Source organism: Eublepharis macularius, chromosome 9 (genome assembly GCF_028583425.1).
Source record: "Eublepharis macularius isolate TG4126 chromosome 9, MPM_Emac_v1.0, whole genome shotgun sequence".
NCBI classification, from domain to species: domain Eukaryota; kingdom Metazoa; phylum Chordata; class Lepidosauria; order Squamata; family Eublepharidae; genus Eublepharis; species Eublepharis macularius.
The window spans coordinates 23,805,919-23,831,389 of record NC_072798.1 but is presented as its reverse complement, the minus strand read 5'-3'; the positions used below and the strand labels follow the sequence as shown (position 1 = coordinate 23,831,389).

Below are 25,471 nucleotides of genomic sequence, written 5' to 3'. Positions count from 1 at the left end.
AACGCGGGCCAGTAACCAGCCCTGGTACAAGTGGCTTTTACATGGACAGACTCCACCCACTCCCGACTCCACCCACTCAGACTATGCTACTCCAGAGTTGATAGTCTGTTTCACTCCCCTCTGCAAGAAGACAAGGTGTTTTTGATTTCAAAAGGTTTATTGTGAAAGACAGCAGTCATCTCCAAGTATACATATTCCAGGATAGAGATCCTGGCTAACCAAAGTATTGACAAGAATGACTCATGAAGAGAAAGTGGTTACATTTCACACTCCCAAGCCCAGCCTCCCCCTGAATTCACACAGCAAAGCTTCTCAGAGGCATGTTGAGCTGGCCAAGGTCGAGCAGACAGATAAGAGAGTTTCCTTTCCCATGGACTCAGCTCCGTGCAGGTGTTGGGGCCTGGAGGAAAAGAAAGACTAAACACTACAGAATTAAACATGGCATTACTCAGGTTAAACAGGCTCTGACAGGCATCCTGGTTTTACAGCTTGGCTCTCCATTACAACTGCAAGACCAGGATGCCTACATATTTTAAAAGAAGGTGTGATCAAAACTTGAATGCAAGCTGCTGTTTCAGCTCATGCCATTGATTTTTAGCTCACAACATTGCCCAGCTTAGAGGGACCATTGCTTGGCATTGGTCCACAGGGCTTGTGCCGGATAGACCAATTGCTCCAGCAGCACAGCTTCTTCAAGCGTCATCCTAAATAGGCTGATTGCTGATCAGGCTCAGCTGCATCTGCTGGCGGGAGTTGAGACTTCTAGGGCTGTGCTGGTTCTGGCCAGAATCCTGTGAGGAATTACCACTCTCAGAGTTCTGCTCTGGATTTCCAGGGAGGTGGTATGCAGCCAGCCTGGCACTTCACCTTTGCTATACTACCTCAGCCTGGGCCCAATGCCGACACCATTCCTGCAGAGTAAGATTGGGTCCTGGGAGGCCGCGGACAGAGGCCTAGTGGTTGTCTCAGAGGCTGGCAGCAGGGGCTCGCTTGCAGGCTGTGGCTGGGTGGACTCTGCCACTGCTGGACTGTGGTCAGCAGGTGCCTCTGCAGCGTCAGGTTTTCCTTGCCCTGCTGATCCTCCTGATTCCCCAGCCCTGGCTCCTCAGGTTCTTCTTCTGAGCCCTGCAGGTCTGACTCATTGGCAGCTCTTTAGGTTTACTCCAGAAGTCCAACGGTGGTGGTGGTGCCAGTTGTGCCTCCTTATACCATAATAATAACATTTACTTTCTATACCGCCCTTCAGGACAACTTAACACGCACTCAGAGCGGTTTACAAAGTATGTTATTATTATCCTCACAACAATCACCTTGTGAGGTGGGTGAGGCTGAGAGAGCTCCGAGAGTGCTGTAGTTGACCCAAGGTCACCCAGCTGGCTTCAAGCAGAGGAGTGGGGAATCAAACTCAGTTCTCCAGATTACAGTCCTGCTGCTCTTAACCACTACATTAAAGGGAGGGAGTTTCATGAGTGTGGGATGGTTACAGATTGTAGACTTTTTGCAGGTACTTAGGTTTTCCATTGGTAGGGTGAGATTTTAATGGAATACTAAATACAGCTTTAGATCAAAGCACGTAAGGAACAGTCATTGGTGAGATCTACACTTAAGCCTATATAGCTGAACTAGGTTTGATTGATCCTTGGCGCATGTTACACTCAAAGAACAGAGTTTATACATTTATTTCTTCTTTATCATATTTTTTCTGATTAGATTATTTCCTTGTTTCGGCAGTGTTGATGCCTCAGATTAAAGCATGTGATATAAATGCAATTTTTATTTCTGATCATGCCCCTATTTCATTAGTTACGACCAAGCTTATGGTGTCTTTCAATGATGAAATTTTTAAAACACAGAGGATAGCTGAACTTGCAGAATATTTTAATATTAACCAACAAACTGCAAATACTCGTGATATTGAATGGGAAACTTGTAATTTATTAGAGGAAGGATTATTGCATGTGTATCTCACAAGAGGAAACTTAGAGAAAGGGAAGAAATGAACCTGAAAAATAAGTTGAAATATTTGTTACATGGGTTTGCTACATCTCCCAATCCATCTTTACCCACACTGCTTGACTTTCTCACCTCCTTCCTTCCATTGCAACCCCAAATGGTCCCTGCAATTCTGTTCTTGGGGTTTCCCTTTCCTCCAAGAGTAGCATGGAGGAGGGCATTTTGAGCTGCAATGGGGGGGGGGTGAGAAAGACGTGCTCAATGGACATAAATTATTCTACATACAGAAACACTCCATGGGATCCAAGTCCATAGTCACCTACTATTTCAAACAGAATGATCTCAGCTGTTTATAGTCCAAGACCCCCACATAGACACAAGTCCCAAGCACATCCTCTTTCTTTCCTGAGTGATTATCATCTTTTGTCCAGTACGCTATACTCGTTCTCATCGAAAAGTGGATCATGTTAAAAGGTGGTCATGTAAGGGACTGAGGGAAAAGTCTGAAATGTAGCACCCCAAAATTAGAGTTGTTGACACTTAAGGAAGCTGATAAACTAGGTCCTAAAAGCTTTTCTCAAGAATCTTCAACTTTGGACCCAGAGCTTTTCAGTTATACTCTATATTTGTGGCTTGGTTCACAAATAGGAAATGGGAAGAAGGAACTAGGAACCAGCTTCAGCCTTGTCATAGCCACCTAGACAGGCATAATAAGAGGGGAGAATTCGATAGTTTGGTAGAGAGGATGGCTGAAAAGGAACAGATTGGCCCATGCTCAGTTATAGAATTTGGCCTGTTCTATCAGAGGAACAGTAAGAACCCGGAATTTTCCAGAAGTCACATATTACTCCCTCCCTTCCTCCCAACTCTTAAATCAATTAGAACCCTTCTCTGAGATGTAAGACCTTGAGAGAGAGATAACAAGAAACAAGAATGCATCTCATTTAGGTAAACTAAGCTGTTAATATTCTCATTAACCCTTAGAAGGAACTGTTGTATCGCATGCCGGACTGACTGACTTGGGAAAGCTTAAGCAGGAATAATTTGTGGCAATCTTTAAACTGCCACTTGACTCCTGGTTTATTTCACAGGAAACGGTTGTTAGCTGTGGACACGAAGCTGAAGTTCGTTCCCAGTTCCTTATTCTCATGTGCTTCTATTTTTATTCCCTGAATATGCTTACATAGCATCTTTTCTTGCAGTGAAAATGCTGCTTAAGCATCTTTTCCTGCACATCTTGCATTAGTTCCCCTATTTAAGTCTAAAAGTGGCCTAAGCTTGACAGATGTTTCCACAAGACATGGCATATGGCATAAGAGAACCCTCTGCTTTAGCCTGGAGATTTTCAGGGTATTAGCTTTCAAAAGTCAAAGCAAACCTTCTTCAGGTATCTGAAAAGGGAGCTTTGACTCTCAAAAGTTTATACCCTGAAAATCTAGTTAGTCTCTAAGGTGCCACTAGATACATTTCCATATTGCTTCTGACTAATTGCTGACAAAATGGATGCTACTATACTTTGCTTCCATTGCTGAGGAGTGGAATGCATTCTGGGCATCACAATGTCCCAGCAACTAGAAGCAACAAAAAATTCTGGTGCATGGAGGCAGAAAATCAATTGTTGGTGCCCCTTGTTCTAGGGCTGCACATGCTTGCTTCTATGTTCAGTCATTAGGGCTACCAGCTGATGAGGAAAAAGCATGCTGGTCTGCTCCTCTGATTTTAGCAACAGCACCTTTATCTGCTAATATGGACCAATGGTGTTTTCTGCTGCATCGAGCACTTGCTAATGTCTCCAGAATATGCTATTGTTAAAGGCACAGCAGGAGAGACTGGTACAAAACTTAGAGCCAAGCTACAAGTGACGCCTTACACAGGTTGGACACTTGTCAGTTTACCTCAAGTTTTGATGGGAAATGTAGGCATCCTGGTTTTACAGCTTGGCTCTCCATTACAGCTGCAAGACTAGGATGCCTACATTTCCCATCAAAACTTGAGGGAAGCTGACAAGTGTCCAACCTGTGTCAGGCGTCACTTGTAGCTTGGCTCTTAGCAAGCTTAATGGAGAATGGGAAATAAACCTGGGAGAGAAGGAATATAGCACCATACTTAAAGCATGCAATATTTCCCCTGCCCCCTTTCATTTGAAACTTGACATGAGGGGGTGTCAAGCTGAGTTGTGAAGCTTGCTACCTGACCTTTACCTCACAAGTAATTGTGAGGCTAAAATGGAGCAGGGAGACTGATATGTGCTACCCAGCTCTCCTTGGACAAAGGGCTGAATAAAAATGTACTAAATAAATACATATCCCCCCTCCCCAAACCTCTTGCGACTACTGCGGCAGTTCCTTCCTATCTCTATAGCAACCTTGAGAAAAATGCTCTCCTTTGTAAATGTTGCAGTTTCAGAAACTTGTCTGACACTTCTGTCTCCTTTCTCTGGCCTTGGAGGGATTCTAATGTCTAAATTCCTCCCACTGACTTTCCTCTTCCCACCCCATAACATAAATTGATACAAGAGGTTCTGCAGAAGTCTCTGTGTCTCCATTATTTCCTATGAGCAAGCATGCATTCCCTGTTGGCAATCATGTATTGTCTATTGGCAATCGCTTGCTATACTTGGTATGTATGTCCCTTTAATAGCTCAAGTCAAACGATGTTTAACGGGAAATATATCTAATTTATTCCAAACAAGTATGCTGACAGCTATAATCTTGTTTCTTGCCTGAGGCCTGTTTTATGGAGTGGATCTCATGTCAGGCTGCTGAATGTTTTCTGCTGCTGTTATGCCCCAGCTTGTTTTAATCTTGATAATTCTGGTGGTATTTAAAATTATCTTGGTGTGTATGTATTTTAACCGGAGGAACAGCATGTAACTTCTCTAAACTCGCAAACTGTTTTGACAGTCGCTGAGCTCATCAGTAGACAAACGGCCCCGCCCTCTCGAGACATAAACAGCAGCCCTAGCCCCTCAAAGACTTCATCTCCCGACACGCTCTGCTTCCGGGGACGCTCTAAGAATGCGCGTCCCGCTTCCCTAGCGGAGGTAGGCTACAACTTCGGTTGCTAAGGGAGAGTGAAAGAACGCAGCGCGGCTCTCGCGATTGAAAGATGGTCCCCGAGAGTAACCAACCCCCGGCCTGAGAGGAGCGGCACGAGTAAGCGGCCCGGGGCCTGCGATGAGTCGCCATCACCACAGCCCGCGCGGTGTGGCCGTTCGGTCCCTCCTGGACTTGTGAGTGGCCGGCGCTGCGGGCGAGCTCCTGCCCTTACGTTTCTCCTCGCCTTAATGACAAGCGTCCCTACGACCACCACAACTCACGCCATTGCCCTTTCATTGTCCCCATGCCAGTTTATGGCCCCTCTTTGCTGCCTTCATTCTCGTCCAGAGAGTAATGGAGCCGGAGTTCGGGGTTGCTAACCTCCAGGCTGGAGATCTCCCGGCATTTCAACTGATCTCCAGGCCGCAGAGATTAGTTCCCCTGGAGTAAACTGCTGCCTTAGAGGGTGGATCCTATAGCATCATACCCCGCTGAGGTCTCTTCCCTCCCCAAACTCCCTCCTCTCCAGGCTTCACCCCCAAATCTCCAGGAATTTTCCAACCTGGAGCTGGCAACCCTTGCGATACGAACGCGCGCACCCCTCCAATCCTCTGAAAAAAGGGTTTGGGCAGTTTTCATCATTATGCCTTTGGTACAGCATTTTAATGTGCAGATTTTCTTGGACGATGGTGTTTTTCACGACAGTGTGATGTAGTGGTTAAAGTGATGAATTGGGGGCACCTGAGGTCAAATCCCCACCGAGCCTGGATGACCTTGAGCCAGTCACACCCTCTCAACCTAAACTCCCCTTGTGGGGTTGTTTTGAGAAGACAGTGGAGGCTGGAAGAGCCGCATATGCAGCTCTGAATGCCTTGGTCCCCAAAGCTTCAGGGCTCCTCATAAAATTGCAAGAGTAAGCTTCTCTCCCGCTGCCCTCTTTGGCCAACCCTGTCTCTCAATTAAATACAGCCATCTCCTTGTGGGATATAAGAGGTGAAGCAAGTTTTCCAGCCAAGAGTTGCCTTTCAGAGTCAAGAGGCTGTCATTCCTAATCACATTGTTGAACTTCTGTGGTCTTATTTCTGAATAAGGGTTTTAATGATTTCACCAACTCCTTTTACCAACTCTTCTATATTTTTAAGAGCAATTTGATCTGTAAGCCGCTGATTAAACTGGTGGGAATATTCCTGGCGGTGAAAAGTTTTATGTGCTGGTTTCTGAGGCTGTTTTTAAAGGTGTGGGGACATGCCAGTCTTGAGTTTTTTTCTGATCACTGGGCAATCCTAATTTGTTAATGTGTTAAGTGCCTAATCAAAAATCTTTTAAAGTGATTATTATGGTGTAGGAGAGCTGCTTTGAATTCAAGCAGAATTCTCTTAATCTTATCAGACTTATTTTCTAATAAACAATATTTTCCTTTACTAATAAAGTTGATCATTGTAACATCCCATATCTCTACCCTGTCTGTATAATGTTCTTTTCTATATTCTGCTAAAACTGCAAAGACTTGAGGAAGGATGAATAAACAAGTATTTAAAGACAAATCAAATTGTGTTCCAACTTAAGCTTTTGTGGACTGGAGCCCACTTCTTTGGACACAGTGAGTAAAACTTCACTATGCAGATTTTTTTTTTGTAGGAGGAAAAAAATAATGGAACAAGAGGCCAAGAGATATGAGAAGTACCCTATCATATACTACTTGAATTTCATGGTCCCTTGACCCTGTTTTTTTTCTTCTTCCTCCTACATAAATGGTTTCTGCAAAGAGCCATTACAGGGCTTCTGAAGAAGTGGGCCATGAAAGTCTGTGAAAGCTTATGTTGGGATAAAATTCTGTTAGTCCTTAAAGTGCCACAAGACTCCTATTTATTTTTGATATAATGGACAAACGTCACCCCTTCCAGAACGATAAGAATGTTTTAGTGCCGGTATGTAATTCCAAACATGCTCTGATTCATGTGGTATTGCACATCCCTTAACAAGCCACTGTGGTGGCTTTGTGGCAAGGAAACCACATCTCAAAACTACAAATATAAAGAGGTGTCATAAGCAAGCAAAGATAGTGGCAATAATTATAATGGTTCTGGATGATGATTGGGCGTGTCATTTTATTCATTTCTGAATAAGTTCTAGTTTATATAACAACAGCCTATACTGGATTAAACTATGAGTCTATCTATTTAGATGTCATGACAAGCAAAGGTTGTCCAGAATGGGCACAAACTAAGCTCGTGTGTCGTGCTCACACACATTTACTCTACTCTGTCCTAGATTTCCCAAGCATACAGTGCTGTTGAAGGCTTCTGGTTTAGGAAGCCCTTGATCAAACTCCTGTTCTCCATGGAGTTTAGATGTAGCTGTCTGGGCAAATGGAAGATTTTACTTCCCAGTTCCTGTTTTTGGGATACTCTTTGCCTATGAATTTGTCTGTGGAGCAACCCCTACATGCTTGCTGCAGAACCCTGCCATATTAATTTAATTTAATTTAATTTAATTTAATTTATTATATTTATATTCCGCCCTCCCCGCTTTCGCAGGCTCAGGGCGGATAACAAATACAAACATGTTTAAAAACATGTTTTTATTGCAGAGGATTCTGGAGCATGTTCCATAAGTGGCATGCAACAGCCAGGCGGATTGTGTTTGTCAGGGCCCCAGAACACACACAGTGTTATCTTGTAGGTTGGGCATTGCTGTGTTGGGCAGACTAAAGGAACCATCTCTTCCATTGCTTATTTTGTAAATAATAAGGCCCTGATATGTTTCTAAGAGACCTCAGACATCCTTAGAACCATGGGTCTACTTACCTATTTAATTTATCTCACGCATTTAGGAGGAACCACCCAAAACCATTTCAGTAGCTTATATTTTACACTACTGAGTAATTTGTGAACATTTACTTTGTGTATGTAAGTGAGTAATGAATCAGACCAACTTTTAAAGCACCTCTTTGTGTGCTAGGCCCTATACAGTAAAGTGACAATTCCCGTCTGTTGTCTAAGAGCAGGATGCCAGAAAACGCACTTAAAAGGGAACAGTCTTAAATGGGGCTTACTCAGAAGTAAGCCCCATATTATTCAGCCCACGAAAGTGTTCCTAGGATTGCACTGGACATCTCCTATAAATAAGAAATTATATTTATAGATTCCACAGGTGCCAGCAAAGAGTGTCACCGTAGTGTTCTTCTGTTCCTTTTCTTCCCCCTTAGATGCCTTTATTGCTTAACAAAGAATATTTCCAGATATGCTGCAGATATTAAGCCTTTGCCTCCCAACATCAAAGACAAGCTGATTAAATCGCTGAGCATCCAAGGAGGGATCACTGATTCAAATATTAATATGGTAAGATCCTGTCTGAAACATAATGCCTTTGCCTATCTTTAACCATGCTGATTTGTAAAATGAAGTATACGTTGCTTTTCAACTCCTTGCCATCTGTGACCCATTTATCTCAGATCTCAACTAAGGTAGGAGGTCCTGAGGGACCTGGTTTAGCATAGGCTTTGCAACTAGAGAGTCAGCTGTGATCCGGAAGGTCTACGGCTCAGATCTCAGCTTTTAACACGAACCCAAAGCAAGCTACTTTCTTTCAGCTGCAGCCTGTCTCTTCCCTGACAATATGGGGATACTAATGTTAGTCCAGTAGGTACCTTTATATGTACAAGGCCAATAATACATCCAAAGGGACTGAGTCTGGAAAGAAACGAAAAGCTTTAATGCAGTAAAGGGGGAGAAACATTACAAGTTTTTCCCGAGGTAGCTAGGTTACACACGGAGATTATATACGTTTTGAGGTTTCATTGGAATGCAACTGTAAAGGTAATGAAGAAGTATCTGAAGAAGTGAGCTGAGATTCACAAACGCTCATACCGTACCACAAATTTTGTTAGTTATATAGGTGTCACTGGACTCTTGCTCTTTTCTACTGAAAAGGTAATGATTATACAATTCCTGTACCTAGTAGTTAATGCATCAACTGTAGTCTTACTTCATTGCTTTAAAGAAAAACATATTTCATGGGAACTTAAGATTCCTTGTCATCTAGTCTTTTGTACCTAATTATTTATTATCTTTTATCTAGAAGCCTTCGTGGTTTCCACAGAACCAAACTCAGATCCATCACTAATACTGTCCCTCCTTGTTGTAAATGCTGTATATATGCAAAATATTAGGGGAAGATACCACCTGCATAGATAGTCATTAGACACCCCTAACTCAAAGCCTGCAAAAATACTAACAGTGCAAACTAAGATGGCAATGGGTATAACTCTGTGTAAGACTGCAGTCTTTATCCAGAGCAATGGCTTCCTATCTAATATTGGCAACCAGGAAACTAGAAGCGAAGGACAGGAAGCCATCAAGATCTCTTCCACCATGTTGAGATCCAGTTTTAGCTGAGATATCCCTTTCCCGGGAACATCTCATATAAAACTTAGTAATTTGTATTAGCTTTTCATGCCTATCAGGAATTTTGAGACTCAGCTTCTGCAGAAGAGCAGGATAAAAATATAAATAAACAAATATACACTTGAGCTAGTGTTTTAGGATGCGAATAAAAATCCCTGTGGTTTATCTGTGTTATGCTGCACTTGACTGTGTGGCCCCAGTCTAGAAGGCTATAAAGCAGAGGTTGTGGAACTTTCTATCTTCTGGGAAGTTATTCACCATCTGCCGCAGAACCTCAATGTGGAGCAGAGATTTCTGGGACAGGTACTAGATAGCTTATCACTTGGTTGATCATCATACTGAGAGGATGGCCTAGAGAACAGTCGGTGTTACTTCCAGCTGTCACTTAAATCTAGAGTCAGCCCTTTCATTTCATTTTCATTTATGTTATTTGTAGTCCGCCTTTCTTGCTGAGCCTCAAGGTGAATAAGTCAATGGAGCCAACAGGATGGGTCATCCAATAATCAATAAGATTAGGATTGTGACAATCTGAAACAAAGCATAAGTATTAACATGACATATTAAACAATGCAGAAACTACATAGGAAGACAATACATACAGCAACAGACAAAACAACAACAACAATTTGCTTATATATCATTCTTCTAAACAGATTAGTGCCTTGCTCAGAGCAGTGAACAAAGTCAGTGTTATCAATATCCCCATAATACACCTGGGGAGCCAAGGCTGAGATGAATGGCTTACCCAAGGCTACCCACTGAGCTTGTGGCAGTAGTGGGATTCAAACAAGCGGAGTGCTGTTTCTAAGCCCAGCACAGTAGTATAATCTACAGTCCCTTTTCTTTCATTAAAGAATTCTTCCTGAACCATTTTGTTATAATATAGCCCTATTAGGTTTGTAAACGTGCCTCCCTGAATAACACAGTTTTACATCATTTGTGGAATGCCAGGAGATTGGAAGAATTCTGACCTCATCAGCCCGGCCATTCCATAAGGTGGGGGCCACAATGGAGAATGTGTGTGTACGGGCAGTTGTTGATCTTGCCCATCTTGGGCAGTTGTTGATCTTGACACCTGCAGAAGGCCCTGATCAGATAAGCCAAGATGTCATGATGCAGCATAGACGGAGAGGGCTTACTCTAGAGGGAACTGTCCAAGGCCATGAAGGGCTTTGTGCATGATAGCAAAAACATTGACTTGAACCTGGTAACAGATGGGCAGCCAGTGGAGTGATTGCAGAACAGGAGTTCTGCAAGGTGGTGCATTTTACACTAACTGGAGTCTCCGAATTGAAGAGAGACCTACGTAGAGTTCGAGGGGGAGACCTATGTAGAATGCTTTACAATAGTCTAGTCTCAATCTCACCATGGCGTGGATTCAGGTATCTACCTTCTGGGTTAACAGAGAAGAATTTTTTTTCCCCATTAACTTGCTCCTTCAATCTAACCCTGTGTCTTAACCAAGTCAGCAAAGGCCAGCTGAATCCCAATGAAAGTGGGAAGCACAGTGTCCTTCAAGATCTCCACCTTCCCTAGAGTCAGCCCTGTAGTTGCCAAGGTTTCCTAAATAGGTCTGCTAAATGGAACACTCCCCCCACTCCGTAACTAATTGCATCAAATAGAGGTTATTAATTTAGACCTCCTGAACCCAGTGGGTGATCAGTCCCTTTCTTAGTAGCTTGTAGCTCATTAGAGAAGGAACTCAGGGACCACAGCATTTTATAACTAAATTCCTATTCAGGACTTACGCAACCATACTTGGTCAAAGGGCAGTTTGACTGGTGAACTTTGTGAAATGGAAGTCCTAATAGTCAAACATTGTTTTTCCCTTTGCCTTGTTCATCTCTGGATTTGACACTACTATATAATTCCATCCAGTGTCACTGCAGCCTCCTTGGTGGTCACCCTTTGCAAAGAGTGTAGCCTTTTTTCTAATTAGCAAAATTAGAAGTTGCAGGGTCAACACATCCTGTTTTTCAGAACAAACCCATGCCAGGCTTTTATCTCCTGCTTTTCTAAGTAAGAGCTGTTCATTAAGACCATCTTGTTGTGGAAGCCAGAGGTCCTCGCTGAGTGGGAAGTCTGTTGCTCTCGAGTTACCCAGTTTGCAATTTATGATCTAAATCTGAACTGTCCGTTAGTCATCCACAAATATTCCTTCGTCTTGATCATGCAGTTTCTCTCTGTCTAACCTCTGGGATACCAGGGCCCCTATGCCTTCCTTCAGGCCTCCCAAAAGGAAAGCAGTAAGCCCAACCATACATGTGCATGAGCCTGCAAAGATTGATAGATGAATAGATATCTGATACGAATTGACAATTAGCTTGATTTGATTTATTAACTAGATTTATCTTCCTTGCAAACTGGGACTGTGTCACTCCCCTTGATTACTGCACACACGTATGTTATCTGCTCAGAATAACCATTTCCCCACAATAAACTTAGAAGACCTGAGTTTTGTTTGTTAATCTTTAGTGAAATTAATTTGGTAATAAGCCAGTCACTTTTGTATTGCAAAACGAACTTGGCAATGATCAGGTAACATCTTTATTACAAAATGATGACTGGAACCTTAAAAGACCATGTCGGTATGACATCTGATGCAGAAAACACATGAAGACATATCCAAGAAATGTAAACCAATGATAGGTAAAGGAAGGTTGAAGTGACATTATTTGTTAGCATTATTATTGTCTCCAACAAGTGTGCATGAATGAATCCATGCTTAAGCTCCTGGTTTATGTTGTGTTGGACTCTTATCACTTCCTTAGATATCATTGTATTGAATCAGGAAATGATTTATCAATAATGACACACCATTTCAGACCCAAGATTCTGTCATTTTAGAACTATATGTTCAGCTAAAGCTGGATATTTTGTTGATAGAAAGCACATTGTCTGAATGCCAGGACACCCTCTCCAAAGAAGAAAATAAAAATAAAGTCTTCACTCAGATTTATAATTTGGAAGAGATTTCAGTGTCTGTGGGGTTTGCATCCAATCAAGAATCTTCCATATGAACTTGAAGCTTCACCCAGCTTTGCATTCTGAGCGTGTACTGTCTGATGCAATGAAGTGTATACTGCTTTAACTATAAGTTAGCTAGAGAAAGCGGACCATCTAAATTTATAGAAACTGTAGATTTCTATAAATTCCATGCATGAAGGCATCATTTCCTTGCCTCCCCTCTCCTGCAGCGTCCCCAAATGTCCCCTTTAATGCTGCTCCTTAAAGAAGGGGAGAGTTCCCCCTGCCACACATGCAGATATTTTCAAAGGTAAAATGGTATTGCAAGCTTGTAACTGTCGGTTTTATGAGTTTTAAGACAAACAGCTATGTTTATCCTTCTTGTCCAGAGCAGTTCTTTCATGTTCAAATAGGCATTTGCTGATTTTTAACATTGTGCATCTCTTGGAAACATTGGTACTGGTGGACATATTGTCTTTGAAGGAAATTTGTCCACCGTTACTGATCTTCTCATTGAGTAGCACCTGGGAATTTCTGTACAGGAGACATCTTACACAAGAACGCTCAAGTGTAGGGAGATGCAATACGAACCAGGAAGGGTAGTTTAAAATTTTACCTCTCTACAGAGGGCAAAGATTGCTCCTCAGAGGGAGCAATCAATCCCCTAAGGCTCTGTCAGGCGAAGAGGGCTCTGTAGAGAGGTGAAATTGACAGAGCCTTTGGCACTGTCTTTTTAAATTAGCTTTCCCGGCTAACATTGTGTCTCTCTACACTTGAGAATTTTTGTGTGAGATGTCTCATGTAGAGAGACTCTGAAAAGTTTCTGAAGAACCTCTCAGTTCTGTGCATTTTATCATCTGATCCTATGGCATCTTTTGTTGTGAAAGGAGAAGTTGTAGAAGTTTCCCAGGGTCAGAAAAGACTTGGGAGTGGGGCAGGGGGAGGGAGGCAGGGAAGATCCCACAATCACCAACCCTGTGCTGGGATCATATACTTCATGTGGCGAAATGATCTGAAATTGCCCACCTCAGTTGATCACACTTTTATACTCATGTCTGTTCTAAAGAAAAACCAGTTAATTCCTTAGACTCATGTAGTGGAACTAAAGACATAGTTGCCCCTAAAGACATAGTGTGCTTGTACCACACTGTGTGAAGTTTGACTGAAATGCTTCCTTTATAGGTTCTGCACCCTGCGGTGGAGACGTTAGATCTTCGAGACTGTGATATTTCAGATAATGCTCTACAACAGCTTAGTAACTGTAAGCAGCTTAAAAAAATAAACTTAAATGTTTGGAAGGATAACAGACTAACTGTCACTTCAGAAGGTATGTTTTCCAAGCTATGATTATTTCAGTAGGTATTCTGAAGGGTTGCCTAATTTATTTTATTTATTAAAATGTTTATACACCATATTTTCCCTTGGCTTCAGGCAGCTTAGATATAATACTTAAAACTGCCCTGTCAAACAAGCAGGCCTTGCAGTGTCTGTCCCCTTTCACATTTCCATTTTAACCTGGGTGTTACATGGTGCTGCCTCAACTTTGTGTAAAACGATGTGGGAGTGGCAGTTTCAAACAGCATTTATATCTGTTTATGAACCATATGTGAATTACTGTGGCCATTTCAAACAGTACCACTTTTTCTGGTGTAAGAATTAGGGAACTCTCTTCCCCGGGCAACCAGGACTTTTGCATTTTTTTTAAAAAGGAGGGACAAAAATATTGTTATAATGCTATAGCACTGCAATGGTAGATGTAGCAGGTCCTTGAATCCCAGCTTTCATTTTTTAAAAAGTAAGTCTCTAGCCCCTTCCCTTGAGGAGATATAAGGGAAAAGGCATATCTTGTCAAGGGAAGGGATTAGAGACTTTTTAAAAATGAAAGCTGGGGATTCAGAGAACCTGTCGCACCTATCGTTTTACGATGCTGTAGTGCTACAGTGCTAATCTGTATACATTCAAAAAAAGAACAGGCTTGGGCAGGAAAATAAAAAGGCACTACTGTCGGAAGCCCTATGGAAATTTCAAACTGTACTTTGCAGCAAATGAGAAGCATACTGAAAACTTCAGAACAGGAAAAGCAGTTTAAAAAACAACAACCCTGAATTGCAAATGGGACACAAATGGCTTTTTCTGAAAAGATTTTAAAAAAATCTTTTAGCAGCCGGCAGCCAAACTGAATGTGTCTGAAATGGCACAAAAAATCCACTAGCAACCAGCAGCTAAAATAGTTTGCAAAGGTGGTCTGAAAAGGGCCTCTGTCTCCTAAACCCAAGGGGGCTCCCTTTACCTCTTCAGTGTGAGAGCCCTGATGGAAAAGACCTGGACTCTGATCAGTACCATTCGGTTTCACAATTTTCCTTCCCAAATTAAGATTTTAAAAGTTGTTCCTAAGACACCAAACGACCAAGCCAACAGAGATTGGCTTCTCTGCCATACTCTGTTCTTGAGAATCTCTTCTTTAAAGTGTAAGCTTTTGCAGAAGTTAGGTTTCATTATTTACTCAGTTATTGATACATTGTTATAAGTATTTTGATGTGAAAAGCAAGGGGTTTAAATCTCCGGATGATTGACATGTCAAAGACCATTGTTTACCCCCGTGGGTTCCCAATAAATGACAAAATGCCATGGCTTTGCTGTAAGCACTGATCAGTGTATTAGTTACTGAGCTTCTTGCAAGTGTGGCAATAGCTTCCTTAATACTTCCCTGTTCAATCATGCTAACTTAGGCAGACCTAACACAGTACCCTAATAGGCAGGAAAGGGATTGTTAACCATTACCCATTGCTTCCGGTCTCAGTTCAATGTGATCTTCCCATACTTCTCTAGCAGTGTTTGTAGCACTAGGACAGTTACTTTCTCTCCCCTCTTCTCCTGACAATCCTTCCTGCCTGCTTATATTGGACTCACAGAAAGAGAAAGCCCCTCCCTCCTCTTTCACAATTAAAATGCTGCCTTCTTAATTCTTTGAGGTCCTTCCAGATCAGTCTGGCATGCCTTCCAAATGTTCCCACGTTTGAAGTATATCTCCGTAATTGGTTCTTGGCCTTGCCTGGTATGTTTTTTCCCAGATGCAGCCTTATCTCGTTCCTCCCTTCTCGAGCGGTCCCCACTCATCTCCAAGGTATAAACATCTGCTGGCTTGGAATGTCTATCAAGAGACTCTGTTTACTTGGGGGGGGAAAATGACAAGAGTTTTCTTTCACTTGGTTTCTCCTATTTTTAGTGTTGCCAAAAAGCCTGGAGAAAAATGTCCTATCCTTTTCATAGAGCCTTAATGTTGGAAATGAGTAATGGAAGCTTTTCATGGCATGGAGAAAAATAAAATCTCAATCTCTGTAAAAGGGGCAAGACTTCTTCTAGGCATTAGCCAACTAACAATTTAGGACCAAGCACCTGTCCAGCTAGAACAAGGGAAATGGATGAAGAATAGTCGCAGGGTTGTAACAAATTAAAAGGGGATGTTTACTCAGAGAACATGGACTGAGCTCAAAAACAATGGACAACTCAGAATGTGGGAACAATTTCAAATCCAATGACACGGAATGCTAGTGTTTACTAGAATTGCTAAGGATTAATCGTTGAGTACAGAGTGGAAGTCCAAGTATTGCAACAATAGCACTTGCTAAAAATGCTCGAAGAAATTCTTCCCTAGACAGCATTTTGCCAAGTTAAAAACAAGGTCAGATGAGCAAGCAAAGTGTGTGTGTGTGTGTTATGTGCTGTCAAGTCACCTCCAATTTCTGGTGACCCTATGAATGAAAAACCTCCAAAATGTCCAGTTGTTAACAGACTTGCACAGATATTGCAAGATGTGGCTTCCTTTATTGAATCAAACCATCTCATTTTAGGTCTTCCTCTTTTTGTACTGCCTTCCACTTTTCCTAGCATTATTGTCTTTTCCAATGAGTCTTGTCTTTTCATGATATGACCAAAGTACGATAGCCTGAGTTTTGTCATTTTAGCTTCTAGGGAGGCTTGATTTGAACTAGAAGCCACTTATTTGTCTTTTTGGCCATCCATGGTATCCGCAAAACCCTTCTCCATTACCACATTTCAAATGAATCAGTTTTCTTCCTGTCAGCTTTCTTCATTGTCCAACTTTCACATCCATTCATAGTAATGGGGGATACCAAATGTCGGGGTTCCTCTCAGCCTCTGAGGTGACCGGGTTCTCTGCCATGGTGCCACTGCACCGTTGGTCCCTGGGGTGTGGCCCTAACCCCCCAGACCGCCTGTTTGAGCTCTGGTGGGCACCCCCTTTCCCGCCTCAGTCGCAACAGGAAAAGTGCCGGGGCCTTGAACCCCTGAAGCTCCTACCCTGCCTGGAAGGATGCCCCTTACGCCAGGGGCAGCACCTCTGCTCTCCTCCTTGGCCAGGCTTCTGCCCCCTTATATCCCTCTTCAGCTAAGTGATAGCCCACACACCCTCATCCCAAGCTCCCGCCCCTAAAGCTAAGCCCAATGCCTGGGCAATGAGCGACCATACCACCCTGCCCCAGGGCCAATCTGAAGGGCTCTCAGTCAGTCCCTCTTTGCCCTATCATCTCTGCCCGCCTCCCACCGGGCCCCCCCCCCGGGCCCTGGCCCATCGCTGGCCCGATGGCTTTCCCCTGCTGCTATTGGCCCCTGCAGCCAGGGCCTCCACAGGGGCAATGAGGCCCTGCTGGCTGACTTCCGGGTTGTCGGCCTGGCCCTTCCTGCTGGTCAGCTGTGTGGCCTGGCTTTGGGAGGGCTGGGCTGAGTGGTGCCCATGGTGGCACAGCTCCTTGTTGCCTGGCCGGCATCCCATTTTTAGCACGACTCTGCTAGGCCAGGTCAGGCGGTGCCTGCAGTGGGGCATCTCTTTGCTGCTTGTCTGGCGTCCTGGCTGCTCCCTCCTGGTGGCCTTTGAGGTGGCTGTCACCAACAGTGGGGGGGTGTCAGCGGGGGGCTCCATCCGAGCCGCAGGGCCAGTTCCGGACACCATAGTTTGGATTATCTTGATCTTGGTCCCCAGAAAGGCATCTTTATCTTTAAGGATCTTTTTTAGTCTCTCTAGACTGCTCTTCCAAGTCAGTCTTCTCATTTCTTGGGTGCAGTCTCCCTTTTGGTTGAAGATTGAGCCAAGGAATCTTGAACAATTTCAGTTTCCTCATTGTCAACTTTAAAATTGTGTAATTCCTCAGTAGTCATTACTTTTGTCTTCTTGATGTTCAGTTTCCTGCTTTGGCGCTTTCTCCTTTAACCGCCATCAGTAGTCATTTTAAGTCTTCACTATTTTTTGCCAGTAATGTGGTATTATCTACATATCTCAGACTGTTAATATTCCTTCCACCAATTTTCACTCCACCTTCTTCTAGATCTACACCAATTTTCCTTATGATATGCTCTGCATAGAGGTTGAACAGGTAGGGAGATAATATGCATCCTTGTCTGACACCTTTGCCAATTGGAAACCATTCGGTTTCCCCGTATTCTGTCCTAACAGTACCCTCTTGTTCAAGTTGCCCCCATATAAGGAAGCAGATGGAAGATCCAGGCAGGCTTGTTAGGTAGGAATTCTACCCCAGGGTGGGGTCCACTGTGGAGATAATCAACCTTTCCAAGGACCCCAATCTTCCACCCATGCAGGGGGTCGTTTCCAAGCCGAAAGTACTGGCAGGAGAGTAGCAGAGAGAGAAGAAGACACCCAGATTCCTTGAAAGCAGCTATAGTTTTGTTGAATCCAAAAGAAAAATAGCATCTTGCAAGCTTACATTATGCTTACCCCAAATTAGGCTTGGCCAAGCTGTTGGAAATTCACCAACCATCGGGAGAAATCTAGCAGTAAGATTTCTGTCTCATCACAGTTAAAGCTTTCCTTTTATACCATTGACCCTTCTACTTTCTTATTTGGTTGTTACTAGAACGTTATGATTGGGTGCTTCCATTGACGCAGGTACCTGCCACTGTGTCTGGGCTTTTCTGGGTTCATGCCTGCAGAACCATCTATTTTGGTGACTTCCCCTTCCTGATTTTGGTGCTCTTTGGATCCTTCTATCCCTTTGGTTTAGTGCCTGGCCTGCCTTTTATCAATTTAGTTCCATCCAGCATTTATCTAACCAGTGATATGGAGTGACTTCAAAATAGGAGCAAAGGAGGTGCAAGATTTTATGAAGATGTTCAGATAAAGAGGAGGGAGAAAAATTAAAAAGTTGTTATCTTAACAATAAAGATGTGGGCTGTTGTTAGAAACCAAAGATTGCATTTGTTGCTTAAATTTATATTTTACCTTTGGACCATAAGGTCTTCAAAACAGCTCATAGCATTTAAAAAGCACAATATTAATTTCTCTTCAAAGGAAAAAAATTCCACGTTTCTGCTCCTTTACTTTTATTCATCTTCCAAAGAGAAGCTAGATGCTTGTTGAGCTGGAATGCTGGTGTCTGAAGAAGGGAGCTCTGATTCTCGAAACTTACACCCTGCAAATCTTGTTGGTCTCTAAGGTGCCACGGGACTCAAATCCTGCTGGAATACTGGTTGAAAGTTCTAGTGTGACTGCATCCTATGCATATCTGATGGAAAGTAAGTCCCATGGAACTTACTCCAAATGCAAGTGTGAATAGCCTGAGATGGCAATCTTCAGCATCCAGTTAGCCATTTTAAAACCTGTTCTTGTCCACATTCCAACAGAGCATTTAGGACTCTTTAGACCATTGAAGTCAGGGGCCTTAAGCATGCTTAATTTTATTGGATGCCTTCCTTTTTTAATAGAAAAATAATATATAGTTAACATATTTTAACATATAGTTAAAATATTGATTCTGTGCCAGAAGTGGGAGTTTCAGACTTTTAACTGGAAGACCAAAGTTTCAAAACACTTTTAAAAATCACAGGAAAACTTAATACTTGGACTCTTTGTGGGACTGTGACTTTCGGTTCGTGGTTTTGAAGGCTACAGTCTGTTCTTATGCTTTCTGATGTTCAGCCTTTCCAGCTACACGACAATGACTTTCTTTTCTCTCTCCAATAGGAGTTGCAGCTCTGGCCTCGTCCTGCCCTTATTTGCGTGAAGCCTCTTTTAAAAGATGCAGCAACGTTACAGACAATGGAGTCCTTGCCCTGGCACTCAATTGCCCACTTTTACAAATTGTTAACATAGGTGGATGTTCCAGTATCACAGACATGTCTCTGCGTGCCCTTGGAAAGAACTGCCAGCATCTGCACAGCGTGGATTTTTCCTCGACTCACGTAAGCAGGGGAAAATAGCCTAAACAGTTAAGAAAAATGGGCTTGCGAAGGAACTTTTTTAAACATTGTTTTCAGTGTTTTGGGATTAAGCAACGGCATCTGAGATTATGTCTGCGTCATCTAGTGATAGAAGAGAAACCTCTGCTCCCGGGCTTTTTGCTTGACCCTTCTCTTAGTTGTTCTTAACATGGTCATTATCAGAGGATGGCTAGATGTCCCTGGAGCCTGACATATAATAAAGTGTGCTTTGGCCGATGTTTTGCTTGGCACAAACAACGAAGATCTTGCTCTGTTGATACTCTAGTAGGAATAGGCTTGAGGTCAAAGTGACATTAAGCTGATTTTTTTATATATATATATAAGGACAAAAGCCAAAGTCAATTCTCTGCACTCAGCAGCATCTCAGTCAACGAATAATGAGCAATGTATGTTTTGGGCTTGTTGAATATTTGATAAGGTTATTGGACTATGTAATTGTACACAACAAAGTTAAAAAAAATCTGTTTTAGAACTACCCTGGATGTTCCCCTGGTCACTGACAAGCTGCAGACTTTTCTGGCAAGAGGCACATTTTAGGCCACACCCACATGCCCTGCCACGCAATCCAGGACGTGTTTGCCATTCAGTCTCCTGCACTGTGTATTTTGGCAGTGTTGGCATGCCGGCTTGCCCTGTTTGTGTGTGAACCTTGGACCCACCAGTACTTGCCTCGAAACCACCAAGCTTTTCATAAAATGGGCCGGATTGTTCTAAGGCAGGGCTTGTTATTGGCAGCCCTCATTGAAATGCTAGGATTTTCCATGAAAGATTTTTTCACAGCCATTGAAGGATCAGGAGGACTAGTTAGCACACCAGCTTTCCTTAGCCAATATGTGGTTCCATTTCCCTTCCAGGCTTTCCTTATTTTTATTCCCTAGTGTTTTTATCCTCCCCCCTTGGGCTTTCTTTTATATGTTTTTATTTCCCTTATTTGAGAATCTAGATTTTACACTTTTTTTTTTACAGGATTTTTTAAAAAAACACCCTCCCCAATAAAAAATGAGTTCATCATGAAATAAAATATGAGAAATGGAATGAGAGTGATGGTGTAGAGTTTGTAATGATATCATACAATTCTTTTGTAAAATGAGGAAGGGAGGTATTATGTTTGGCTCCACCTCCGGTGGCAGCCATTTTCTGGTTTGGTTCCAGCTCCTGTGGCAGCCATTTTGACATGGTTCAATTAAACATTAATTGAGAGCAAAGACTAAAGCCATAGTCAGCAAGCCGTAAACAACAATAGCACACACTTCAATCATCAAAGTGCCCTTTCCCATATTATTTTATTTATTATTAAATTTATAGTCTGCTGTCCCTGCAAGTGGGCTCAGAGCAGATAACATCACCTAATCACATGTTACAATAAAACCACATTTAAAAAGCATAAAATTCAGTGAACATATTAAAAGAATGGGGATTTGGAGCCAGGGCCCCTTTCTTACGGGAAAGGCAGTTTGGTATTGTGGTTAGAGAGTCAGACTACAATTGAGAAAATCCAAGTTTGAACCCCCACTCTGCCACGGAAGTTTGCTTGGTAATCTTGGGCCAGTCACACTCTCTCAGCCTAATCTGTCTCATAGGTTTGCTGCAAGGATAAAAAGAGGACTAAAGAATGATGTCAGCTATTTGGGTGCCCATTGTAGACAGAGGCGAGGCATAAATGAAATAAAATAAAATCAGCGTGGCTCAGTTGACTTCAGTACTGTCAAATCCATTGACATTATTTATTTAAATATTTATTAAAATGAAAATTTATTAAAAATTAAAATATTTATACCTGGCCTTTCCCATAGCTCAAAGTGGCTTACCAGTGGAGATAAAGAATACAAAATACAATAAAATCCCACATAATCCCCTCCCACTTTTAGTGTAATGGCTGCCTCCCACACCTCATTAAAAAGCTTTTGCAAACTGAGGAGCCTTGCAGTGCCTCATAAACGCCTGTGAGTATGGCGCTGCCCACATCTCCTCACGGAGCAGGGCTGCCAGCAATAGGACATCTTGGAGGGCGTTCGTTCATAGGGTCACCATAAGTCAGAAGTGACTTGATGGCACATGACACACACAATACTGAACTAGTAAGTTGTATAAAAATGATAATTAAAATAATTATAAAATTATTTAATACTTGTAGTAAATTATTATGTCTCATAAACTGCCCATAACTTCATGAACCCTGTCAGTACAGAGAAATGCTGGTGTGTTTTTGGGTTATTCTGGAGACAAGAAATAATTCTGGATTCCACTTAGTATAAATTGTGGATTCTATAAACTCATGTAAAATGAAGAAAAACAGATCAGAAGTTAGATTATTTCCAGAATTGCGCAGGTTTGTTTCTTTGTGTAAATGGATATATGTTCTATGTTTTTAAATCATGCATGAACAAGTCTGCTTTTCCCATCCAGGTTACTGATGATGGTGTTCTAGCACTGGTTACTGGAATGTGTTCAAAGAATTTAAAGGTAATTTCCCCCAACATGCCCCAGTTCCAAGAATTATTATTAGTAAATGATATATTTATATTTGACTTAACAGTATTTTAAATTGCCAATTTTGTTATTGTTCGATTATATTAATATTCATTCTCATTTATAGGAAATCCATATGGAGCGTTGTGTGAATCTGACTGACGTAGCTGTGGAAGCTGTCCTGACTTGTTGCCCTATGATATACATTCTTCTGTTTCATGGATGCCCTCTGATAACAGGTGAATTGAAGGGCTGAGTGGAGCTAACGTTTTTAACTCTTTTGGAACACTTAGGTTGTTCATTTTAGCTGTGCTATACAGATGTACTTCTAGGTTTGCTCAGAACTGAGGATCAGATGAGAGATGTCAGGATGGAAATTTTCTGGCTAAAGTTCAAGCTCTCCAAGAGAACTGCTTTAGTCTAAAAGTCAGGATGTGTTAAAGCTGCAGCTCCATCTTTACAAAGAAGCAAAGGAACCACCAGGCACATCAACTACAGGATGTTGGTACAGAGGGAAAGACTTGATGCTAAGCAGCCATCTTGCCATCTTATTTAGGCTTCTGAGGTGATCAGCTATTCACTACAACAATCTACTGAAAGAAAACCAATAGCAGTCACAGGCTATCAAAGCCCTGAGTGAATTAAAACGTTTTAAATTGCAGCCTAAAAGAAACCAGAAGAGGCACCTGAAAAACATGGGCATAGATCTGTTTTTCACATTCCACCATGAAAAAGCCAATCATGGCTGTACAGGCTGTCTTTCACTTTAGCACACAGGCTGAACACAGGCCTCTCTCATACAGTGCTAAAGAACCAGCCGTCTGATATAAATGGGAGGCACAAGCAGTTGCCTTAGTTTGAGTTTCCAAAAAAATAGAACGTAATTCACATAATAAATTTTATTAGGACCAGCCAAATGACACATAACAATGTGCAAGCTTTCAAGATCTCCAGAATTCTTCATCAGTATGGATGTTGCAAAAAAGGAAAAGGAAGATGCATCAGGCCATGATGTAAATTCCTGGTGTAGTCTGCCTTGTGCTTACAGATGTTGTTTACAGGGCTAACACTGGTATCTCTGGACAGACACCCTGCTTTTTATGAGCAAGGAAACAGATTAAAATTTAACAGCTGTGTGAGGAGGAGAAAGAAAATGATGGTATCTAAGTGAGATTAACCAAGCTTTTTATGAGGCCAGATGATTTTTCCTTATCTAGTGTTGTGTCTTGAGCATCCACAGTGCTGAAAATTCTTTTATCATGATTTCTGTCTGTAAAGGTCTCTTACTTTCCCCAAGATTGGCATCCTTTTCACGGGAAGCTTTCACCTCTTTGTTTTCCATTCACTCATTCTCTCCTTCCATGGGGCTCATACTTCAATCCTTCTGTCCCTTCTGCCTGAGAGGTTGCGCTCGCTCAGCCTCTTGGAAGCGGGGGCCCTATATACCCACATAAGAACAAAATAAATAAAGCCAGTCCTCCTTTGAAAGTGTACTCACAACTGTGATGCTCACAGGAAAACAGTGCAATCTGAAGAAGAGTTACTCCAGTCTAAGCCAAATGAAATCAATGGGTTTACACTGGAGTAACTCTTCCTAGGATTGCAATGAAAGACTGCTACTGATCCTTCGAGAAGCCCTCTTGCAGTATCTGGTGGGTAGCCATATTGGTCTGTAGTGGAAAAGCAAGGATCAAGTCCAGTAGCACCTTAAAGACCAACTGACTCTTGAAATCTGGACCCAGTTCTTGCTCTTGCAGTATCTGTAGCCCATCTCTGCTAAACGCACTGCTTCATTAAGAAGATAACAGAACAATTTTCTCTCTTTTATTCCGTTTTAGTATTTAAAGACCCAAGGGCCTTCAGCACTAGAATAGAGGGAACTGGTAGTGGTGGCAACTGGAACTATGTATGGGCAGTTGCCCCCCAAATAGTCACAAAAAATAGCTGGCATTATATTATATTAATTTGGCTAATAATGCTTTTACTAGAAATGACATACAGGAGACTTGGAGGTTCACTGGAAGATCATCCTGATTCACTAGTGTGATCAATAGCTTTGCCCATAGCAAAGTGATACGGAGCAAATAATTCCGAATGTACTTCCGTTATTTGTTGGTGAGGCAGGTGCCCTCTTTTTCCTCTGAAGCATATGGAGTGGCATTCATAATGGTTCCTTAGTGGTCTGTAGTGCTGAGGGATGGGTTTGCTTGGCTTCTGGAGCAGAACAGTATCATAGGTGCTTTCAGACCATTTTCGGAGTCAGAAAACTAGGTAGGTGGCTGGTGTTTGCTGCCATGGATTGGTTGGTAGAAAGCTACCTGGCAGGGGTGTCCCCAAAAGTCACTATTTTCAGGGCTGGGTGTTGCAAGACAAGGCTCTGTAGGTGCTAGAGTTCCACCAAACAGTGATCCAGGGGAAAGAACTAAAAATTTAACTGTATGTTGTGCAAAGGCATTTCTGTTTCTTTCTTAAAGAAAATTGTGATGACAGCCCATATTTACTGCATTCTTGTAACTGTGTTTTTGCAGATCGTTCACGAGAAGCCCTGGAACAGCTGGTTGGGCCCAACAAATTTAAGCAAGTTTCGTGGACTGTTTACTGATTTTCATTGTTTGTGTGTATAAAATGGCAGACAGGGTCTTTTGTTGGGGGGAATAAACTTGTCTTTGGAAAGACATGGGTAATGCAAAATACTGAACCAGTTCCTCTCTGGAGTGGTCTGTCATCACCCAAGTAATTTCCTATCCAAGAGTTGTTTTTATGCTCCATTGATATTCTTAAAAACAAGGGCATTGTTATTGTTGTGGTTTTCAGTCCACATGATGAATTGCGAATGTTTGTAGAAGATCAGCATCGGAGAACTCTAATAAACGTTACATAATAGTTGGATTGAATCCAAAGGAGCCCTTATGGTTACGGACAGTTTCCCTGAGCGTACAGTGCTTTGGGATCCCATCCTTTGTGTTCTAGTGCTAAATAAATAAATGAAGATACATACATGGAGTGAGCCAGCAAGGCTTGGGAGATAACAGGGTGCAAACTTTATCAGGCATCTCTGTGAAGAGGACCAGGTATGTTCCAAAATAAGCATTGTAACTAAAGACATGTTTTTTTCATGATGTCTCATTTTCAAAATAAAATCTGTGGCTTTTTTCACTCTTCAAATTTTGTATCTTTCAGTTTGTTGACAGCAAAACAGAATATGGATGTGTCTGTGAAAAAGAACCCTTAACACGCGGCCCTATACAGACACCTCCTGACCAGAATTCAAAGCTTTGGTCTTCAGTGACCACTAAAGAGAATATTGCTGTTAAACCATGCTGGACCGCATTTTGTTTTTCTTCTTAAAATGTGTTATACAACCATAAGCCTTATTTCCACAGCACA

The 25,471-nt window shown here is 42.2% G+C and overlaps 1 protein-coding gene across 1 annotated transcript; it reads left to right on the top strand.

Annotated features, from left to right (window-relative positions):
• Window positions 1–5,022: 5,022 nt before the first annotated feature.
• AMN1 (antagonist of mitotic exit network 1 homolog) lies at window positions 5,023–25,232 on the top strand. The gene is made up of 7 exons (XM_054989454.1): window positions 5,023–5,185; window positions 8,200–8,332; window positions 13,547–13,691; window positions 19,359–19,576; window positions 22,022–22,078; window positions 22,212–22,323; window positions 24,613–25,232. Exons 1-7 carry the CDS (start codon window positions 5,130–5,132, stop codon window positions 24,684–24,686), a joined length of 795 nt encoding a protein of 264 aa, XP_054845429.1. The 5' UTR covers window positions 5,023–5,129; the 3' UTR covers window positions 24,687–25,232.
• Window positions 25,233–25,471: the final 239 nt, after the last annotated feature.

Coding starts and splice junctions, on each gene's coding strand:
- AMN1 (XM_054989454.1), top strand. CDS start 5,130: ATGAGTCGCCATCACCACAGCCCGCGCGGTGTGGCCGTTCGGTCCCTC. Junction 22,079..22,211: donor TGTGTTCAAAGAATTTAAAG/GTAATTTCCCCC, acceptor TCTCATTTATAG/GAAATCCATATGGAGCGTTG. Junction 22,324..24,612: donor TGGATGCCCTCTGATAACAG/GTGAATTGAAGG, acceptor GTGTTTTTGCAG/ATCGTTCACGAGAAGCCCTG.